Source organism: Malaclemys terrapin, chromosome 19 (genome assembly GCF_027887155.1).
Source record: "Malaclemys terrapin pileata isolate rMalTer1 chromosome 19, rMalTer1.hap1, whole genome shotgun sequence".
Classification (NCBI taxonomy): Eukaryota; Metazoa; Chordata; order Testudines; family Emydidae; genus Malaclemys; species Malaclemys terrapin.
Window position 1 is genome coordinate 12,433,067 of NC_071523.1, and position 9,012 is coordinate 12,442,078.

A 9,012-nucleotide genomic window follows, 5' to 3' on the forward strand; every position below is an offset into this window, starting at 1 on the left:
AAATTGCCCTAGAGTATAAGAATTATTGAACATAAATATCATAAGTAGTGCTTTTGTTCTTTGAATTACATTAGCAGGAGGAATTGTGGTCTAGAGGTCTAAGCATGAACATGGGAGTCTGGACTCCTAGGTTCGGTACCAGGCTCTGCTACTGACTCTGTGTGGTCTTGGGTAATTCCATTTGTACCTCAGTTTCCCCAATTATAAAATGAGGATAAAATGTACTTTGCAAGCCTCCAATAAAACTGGTACAGTACAAACTGTATTTTAAAGAAGTCTTAATAAACTTGGTTATCATCCTGTCTTTGTGTTTTCTTTCCTTACCCTTTTCCAGCTCGCTGTACAGAATTTTGTCGCAAAACAATTAGCCTCTCTTGTTCTCCATTGTCTATTCATTACACACTGTTAGCGCAGAGACCAGCTGATGCAGCTTCAACTGAGATGTAAGAGTTTCTTTACCAGCCAAGCCGAGCTGAGGTATCTCCAGGGTGAGAGAGGGGGACCATGTTCAGTATAACGCAGCTATTAAAAACAAAAATAAATGCCATGGTACAGAAGCTGTAATATAAAACTTCTGTCGCCAGTTCAACATCCCTAAGCTGTTGTGGATAGACTCACAGCAATATGAGACACCTAATTTTATGTTGTGTCAAGTATGTTTTGCCACAATGCATACTGAACTTGGAGCTGGGCCATATCAGCTGAATGACCGGTTTTGAAAAGGGGCTAGAAGGACTGTCTTATTCAGTACCCTATGTCAAATACTGTAGTTTCTCTAGTATAAATACAGCCTGAATGTATGGCTGTATTTTCATTTCACAACCTCAGCTGCTGTTTGTCAGTGCCACTTGCATCTTCTGTTGCTTTGCTTCTCTGTGTAAATCCTTCAGAAGTTATTTTCCTAACCTCAAATACATTTGGAAGCAACAGAGCAACTTTTTGGTTGGTTTTTGGGGAGTGGTAGCATTGCTGCCTTCTGAGACCAGAATAAAGGTTGAATTAAACCAGCTTATTGGAAAGTGAAATTTTGGCTGAGAGTTAATTTGCAAAGCACAGTAGTCATCGTTTACATCGGTTGGTAGGGATCAACCTCTAAAATTGCCCAAGCTACAAACTTGAGATCCACACCTGCACCTTCTCAAAGTTCAGGATAAACAATATTAAAGAATATTAAATTATCCTGATGATGGGAAGCAAGTAAGAGGCTGATATGACTGCATCAGCAGTTCTTTAATGACCTGAAAATCAAAAGAACCCTACAAACAATGGAAACATGGACAATTTGCTACAGCGGAGTACAAAAGACTAGCACAAGCAAAGGGACAAAATCATAGAAATATAGGGCTGGAAGAGAGCTTGAGAGGTCATCTGGCCCAGCTCCCTGGGGTGAGGCAGGATCAGGTATATGTAGAGCATCCTTGATCATCTAACCTGTTCTTAAAAACCTCCAATTAATGGGGATTCCACAGCCTCCCTTGGAAACCTTTTCCAGTGATTCTAACTATAAGGATAATTTAAGTTTTTCTTAATATCTAACCTAACTCTCCCTTGCTGTAGATGATCTATTCTTGTCCTACCACTGGTGAACATGGAGAACAACTGATCCCCGTTGTCTTTATAACAGCCCTTAACTTATTTGAAGACTGTTGTCAGGTCCCTGCTCAGTCTTCTTTTCTCACGACTAAGCATGACCAGGTTTTTTTTTAACCTGTCGTCATAGGTCAGATTTTCTACATCTTTTTTCACTTTTGTTTGGTCTCTAGCCTCTTTCCAATTTGTCCACATCTTTCTGAAAGAGAGTATTCCAGCTGAAGCCTTACAAGGGCCGAGTAGAGTGAGACAATTACCTGTTCTGGTATATATGACACTCCTATTAATACACCCCAGCCTTAAATTAGCCTTTTTCACAACTCCATGACATTGTTGGCTTCATTCACTTTGTGATCCACTATAACCCCTAGATCCTTTTCAGCAGTACTACCGCCTAGCCTTGAGGGAGGGGCCAACACTTTTAGCATTTCCTTGTCCTTGTTTAGATCCACAGTAACTGGGATCCAATTGACTCAGTTTGCTGGTTATAAATACCATCTCACTAAAATAACTGAGAAAATCAAGAGCAGAAACTCTTCCCCCAAACAAATGGGTAGGGTCCACCTCGGGAATTATTCATAGATTCTAGGACTGGAAGGGACCTCGAGAGGTCATCGAGTCCAGTCCCCTACCCTCATGGCAGGACTAAATACTGTCTAAACCATCGCTGCTAGACATTTATCTAACCTACTCTTAAATTAATACGTAAACACTTCATAGTTTGAGGCTCACTCTCTGCTACTCAGTTGGCAAATATTGTGCCTCAGTTTGGTTAACCCTTGCCCACACTAGACTAGTGTAGACACAGATTAATCATACTATGAGAATTACAGGCAACATTGAAGCCAACAAAACTTGCATGGTTACCAGTCCTCGCCAGTATTCCTCCACGATAAGGTCATTGCAGAAAAACTAAGTGAATTCTTTGCATCGGCCTTCACAGTTGAGGATGTGAGGGAGATTCCCAAAACTGAGCCATTCTTTTTAGGTGACAAATCTGAAGAACTGTCCCAGATTGAGGTGTCATTAGAGGAGGTTTCGGAGCTATAACAGGGTTCAAAAAAGAACTAGATAAATTCATGGAGCATAGGTCCATCAATGGCTAATGGGCAGGGATGGTGTCCCTAGCCTCTGTTTGCCAGAAACTGGGAATGGGCGACAGGGGATGGATCACTTGATGATTATCTGTTCTGTTCATTCCCTCTGGGACACCTGGCATTGGCCATTGTTGGAAGACAGGATGCTGGGCTAGATGGATCTTTGGTCTGACCCAATATGGCCATTCTTATATTCTTAGTTTGTGATGTTCTGATAAACCATTTTGGTTCACATTCATCTCTAGTAAGAACACCGAAGAGCTGCCTCTCTGAGTCTTATTTAAGTTAGGGAGGGGAGTGAGAACAATCAAAGAGAAGGTTGCACTCAAAGCTTCCTCCTCTGCAGTCTGGTCCTTTAGTTAGAGGCTTCAAAGGAAATCTAAATAAAGGAAATAATTAGCTCATGCCGACCTAATTAGTTCATGAAGGGAAAAAAATGCTGTGTGTGTAATCGGTTCCACTTAAATGGCAAGGATCAGTTTAATGGTTGGTCAGATATCAGAAATTGTGTGGGTTGTGGCTGTTAGAGTATGTTCTTTAAATAAAAAAAAATTGTGATTTTTATAGTTGGAGCTATGGGATCCACAGATGAAAGCAGCATTTGCTTTTATTTGAGTCTCTGGGGGCTGGAAGTTCTGAAACAGATTAAAAATCTTGCACAGTTAACCCCTAGATTGCTTTTTTTATGGCCTTATCTAGACTAAAGAGATTTATTTATAGCACTGCCTTACGACCAGTCCACATGCTCTCATTTCCCCAACATTCTGAAGACATTTAACTTTTACATGTCACCTTGTGCTTGTCTCTGGATATTTAGGAGTCCAGAGAACAGTTTGGTTTGTGGATGGCCCAAGAGGAAATGTCATTTGAAGAATGAAAATAATTTAGAATGGAATGTTTTTCATGGGACTGGATAGCTCATGTGGGTTATAGTTAACTAAAGATTCTTTTGCCTATAAATCACAAGTTCAAATCCTACCCAAGTCAGTGCTGAGTGAATGAGGCTATTCATGGCTTATGTGAAATGAGCTAGGTAGGTCTCAGTTCAGTTCTCCCCTCATGTTAGGCATGAGTTAGGTGATCATCCACAACTGACAGCCTCAGCCAAAAGGCCAAGGGTTGAATAAGTCATGGAGACTGAACCTTGCAGGTGGTTCCTTCAGGTCTTGGTTGAAGCACTTTGGAACCTCAGTGTGAGAACCTTGTACAGCATGGCAAGTCTGTTTTGTGGGTTAATAGAGGCCTTCAGTTTCAAAAAGAGTGTTCTGAACTACTGTTAGGGGTGTAACAAAAATGTTTGTTTCTTAATATACTTAGGGATGCTCATATATCAGTGATGTCCAGTGCTATCTAACTACAAAATGAAGAGGAAAGCTAAACATGGCTCATAACTTACGTTCCTAATAACGTAGCAAAGTTTGCAGATAACACAAAATTACTCGAGGTAGTTAAATCGAAAGTTGACTTGGAAGAGTTATAAAGGAATCTCACAAAACTGGGCAACAAAATGGCAGATTAAATTCAACGTTGATAATGCAAAGAATGCACATTGGAAAACATTACCCGAACTATACATGTAAAATTATGGGGTCTAAATTAGCTGTTACCACTCTAGAAAGAGATCTTGGCGGCGGCGTGGATAGTTTTCTAAAAACATCTGCTCAGTGTGCAGTAGCACTCAAAAAAGCTAACAGGATGTTAAGAACCATGAGGAAAGAGATAAGGCAAAAAAATTCATAAAGCCAATATATAAATGCATGGTATGCCCACACCTTGAATGCTGCATTCAGTTCTGGTCACTGCATCTCAAAAAAAGATATATTAGAACTGAAAAAATGCAACAAAAATGATTAGGGGTATGGAACAGCTTCTGTAAGAGGAGAGATTAAAAACTGAGACTGTTCAGCTTAGAAAAGAGAAGACTAAGGGAGGATATGATAAAAGTCTGTAAAATCATGAATGATGTGGAGAAAGTGAATAAGGAAGTATTATTTATCCCTTCACATAACACAAGAACAAAGGGTCACCCAATGAAATTAAATGGCAGCAGGTTTAAAACAAACACAATGAAGCACTTCTTCATACAATGTATAGTCAACCTCTTGAAAGCGTTGCCAGGGGATGTTGTGAAGGCCAAAAGTATAACTGGGTTCAAAAAAATAAATAGGTAAGTTCATGGAGGATAGGTCCATCAAAGGCTGTTAGCCAAGATGGTCAGGGATGCAACCCCATGGTCTGTGTGTCCCTAAACCTCTGACTGCCATAAACTGGGACTTGACAATAGGGGATGGATCACTCGATAATTGATGTATTCTGTTCATTCCCTCTGAAGCAACTGTCACTGCTGGAAGACAGGATACTGGGCTAGATAGACCATTGGTCTGACCCAGTATGACCATTTTTATGTTCCTCAATTATACACCTTACCAGGTGAGAATCCAATGTGTCTTGAGTTTTGGATCATCTCTGTTTGGCAACACTTGGACTCATTGTGAGCCAGTGGATGCGCATATATGATACATATCCCCCACTGTTATCTGTTAATATAAACAACTTCTCAGTGAAAGGACGTAAAATATTGACAACTATAACTGCACTTATCAACTGCACCATGTAGCAAATACTGAATTTGCTCAGCTGGCCAGCATTAAAAATATCTCCAGACAGCCAGAGAGAAGTGAGAGAAAAGCGGTCTTCAGAAATAAATTTGAGAGAACATCAAGATGGTGTCTGGGACTTTCCATCTTTGGAATAAACAAGGAGTTGTTTACATGGATGCAGAGGGTCACGGAGGGCTGGAAAACAATAGATCTGGGTTCTGCTCCGTTCCATGCCACATTTGGGAGGTTTTGGCACGAGACCCTAAGCAAGCTATTGAACCTCCGTGCTTCAGTTTCTCCATCTTTAAAATGAGAATAATATTTACCTTCCTTACATGTGTTGAGGCCGAATTAATGTTTAGAAACCACTTTGATTCCCTTGAATGGAAGGTGCCGTACATGCTCGCATTATAACCATGGACAATGAAAAGCCTCTCAACAGGCCTAACAAAACAGTGTAGTCCTAGTGTGAAGGAAATTCCTGTTAGGAATAATGAAGGCAGGCTGCAAAGAGTAACCAAAATATCCTGTTAAAGGAGAAAACGACACATAGGGCAGCAACTCCCAAACATCTTTTTATTGAACATCCCCATTCTCATGATCCACGATAGTTCAGCAAGGCCCTTTTGCAGTGCAGGGATTTGAAGGATGATGAGACCAGCAAAGAATTTGCAAATTTCAGTGTTTCCAACTCTCTCAATATTTGGTGTTTTTTTTTTTTTTTTAAAGCTCCCGCTCTTGGAGGTATGTGAAAACTGGAGAATATCAGCAGCCATTTAAAAAAAAAAAAAATAAACAAAAATTCTAATCCTTGCGATTGCAGAGAAAAGCTTGAAAACATGAAGCCTAAATCCTCCAACACCAGAAGGCAAATAGGAACCTAAAATGTATTATTGTTAAAATCCTCATGACTTCTGAGATCCTGACTCATGACTTTTGAATTTTTGACAATACTGAAATTCAACCCACCCCCTATTCTGTGAATGCAGTACTCTTAGCTCCCATTTTTTTTATATGTACTTACAGGTGCTGAGGACGTGGTGATGGCATTTTCCAGATCAGAGACGGAAGACAGAAGGCAGTAATTAAAGAGTGTCTGAGCAACACAGAGCTGGAGAGGGCAAGGAGATTCCTGAAGATAGAGGATGGCAGAGCATTAACAAGTTCCTTTGCCCACCCCTAATTTTCCATGGCAGCCCTTGCCCTTTTCCTTTTAATTTTGCTTCCCTTTGCCAACTCTCTGAACACATCTGACAGCCATCTGTTCCTATACACTGTTGCTTCTCATCTGGGCTGTGTTATCAAGGACGAAGCTAGCGATGCATTTACAATTGGTTCAAAGGGACAGACTCTGTTTATGATTGGCTAAAGGAAGACAACTTTTTAAACTTGACCAATGGAAATCTTTTATTTTAGTTCTGATTTTATTTTATATTTTAAAATAAGTCTCTTGACATCCTTCTTCTAAAGAAGCTTTTCAAGCTCCGGTGCTTATTTAGGTCAGATTTGTGAATTTGAACAGGGTTTGGCTGGCTGCATAGAACTGGAATTGAATTGTGATTGGCTGATAATGCTAAAGCTTTCTCTAGATTGCTTGCAGGTATTTTGCTGACATCAACATTTTCATTGCAGAAAGTTGATTTTTTGGTGCATTGGTTTACTTTTCACTTATTGATCTGAGGGGAAAAAAGACAAATGTTCTTTGCAATATTTATTACACACCTAACACACGCACACACTTTGCTTTTTTTTTTTGATTGGCTTAAGAACTGTTTTTAATTTCCTATTAGCTCCAAAGTCTCCCATGCAATCAATTTTTCCATACTTATCTGCTCTATGGCCTCTGGCACTCTTGGGAGCATGTGTCAAAAACATACTTACTTTAATAAGTCTACCTGTTGCAGCTGGAATGTGGAGATCTGCAGCCCTCTGCTTTGCTATGGGCTGTATCAATGAATTGCTAAAAAAAACTTGGCATTTGGGTTGCTTTTCTCTTTGCTTCTTACAGAGGAGCTGTAGATTTGCAGGAATTGGAAAAAGATAAGATCTGTGGCTGTGACATTAAATTCCCAAATCTGAATAGCATATGAATGAATTGTGTAAAATAGTACATACAGCTCCACTTTAACCCTTTAATTGCTGCACAGGATTTAGCTCTCAGATAGGGGAACATTACCACCCATGATCTTATATCCATGTTGCACTGGAATACAATAAACAAAGTTTCTTATCACCTGCAGTATTATGTGCAGTATGGCTCTAGTATCTGCAACAATTCAATGAGATGGAAGTCATCTGTCTCCAGGATTAATCAGTTTTTCTGTGGCCATTGCTGTATTGGTGGCAGTGGGAATGCACTAAACTGCCCAAACATGAGTGTACATGTGACATGCGCAGATTCACAGAGCTGGGAGAAGAAGTAGGGCCTTCATCTGCAGTGAAATTTTAAAACCATGCACTCACTCTTCAGGAATCTGCACAGTGAATATTAAAATCCTGAGGTACCTTGTGCTGCTGCCTAAAACCAAGCACTTCATTCTCTATTATGTGCAGTGAATTTTTACAATACTTCTAGACTCTGTTGTGGGTTGCACTGATTTAAGATATTTCAAACCGTATTTAAATAGAAATCCGTTCACCTGTACCTAGTTTGTTTCATGCGATTGTTAATTATTTGGAGTAACAGCTCAGGATCCTGGCTGTGACTACTTGACTGTTCTCATGACATGCAATTATGATGATACAGATGTTATTAAAATCTCAAAAGTGAACAAACAGAAGAAACCATTGGAATATGTGTGGGAGAGAGAAGTGGGGACTTTATCTTGAACAAATAACCATTGTGTAAATGGGAACAACTGTAATTCTATCTATGAAAAAGATCCTTTTGATTCAATTGCATCTTTGTAAAGTTTCAATGTGAAAATTAATCTCTTACCTCAGTTTATTGAGGCTGGATAAGATTTCCCTGTATTAAAATGAAACCATCAAGGAGCCCAATTGGTTCTTGTGATTTGAACTAAGAGGCACTTTGATTTTAACTTTGGTGCAAAGGGGGCAGCCCTTAAAGGGTTAATTTAAGGTGATATGTATTTTCAGCCACTGGCTGGAATGAGGGGGCTGGATTGTAGTGGCCTGTCATTGTCAAAGCTAACATGCATACTCCATGTGTATCTATGGCATTTCTGAGCTGTTACATCTTTTTAAGAAAAGTGAAGTGTTTCTGTGGTTTAATCTTTTGACTAAAAATGTAACTGTTGGGGGGAAAATACAGTTTTTAATAGCTACTCTTGTTTCTTATTGATTTATTATATTGGTAACTCACAAAATGCAAAATATCCATGTTGCTCTTGTGAAAGATTTACCTGTAAAGTCCAAACTGGAAGGGTTCAGTAGACATCTCTGATGCAGATACGCTGAAAACAGGATAATGTGGAGTTCAGATGCCTGAACAAATATATTCACATCAGGATATTGCTGCCATCTCTTGTATCTGTATACTGAACCCAAGTTGCCTGGCATCCTTATTATACCATTATTCTCTCTCCTCTTCCCACCTCAATCTCACTAATTTCCATTGGCTACAGGTTTTAGAACAGTGGTTTCTTACATTGAAATGGGGCAAGAGGATCTGTGATAAATTACTTTCATATGTTGGGGGAGGCAGAGTATGGTAGAACACTGGAAACCCTCTTAACCCCCTATGGCCAAGTCCAAAGTGCTTG

The 9,012-nt window shown here is 39.7% G+C and overlaps 1 protein-coding gene across 2 annotated transcripts in view; it reads left to right on the top strand.

Annotated features, from left to right (window-relative positions):
- The window catches only part of CTNNBIP1 (catenin beta interacting protein 1), a 52,399-nt gene extending 43,825 nt beyond the window's left edge, over positions 1-8,574 (top strand). For both annotated transcript variants that reach the window (XM_054009116.1, XM_054009117.1), the window contains one exon: positions 6,314-8,574. In XM_054009116.1, the coding sequence (XP_053865091.1) occupies positions 6,314-6,372 (59 nt within the window). In that variant the 3' untranslated portion in view covers positions 6,373-8,574. The remainder of the gene's footprint in view (positions 1-6,313) is intronic.
- The last annotated feature ends 438 nt before the right edge of the window (positions 8,575-9,012 follow it).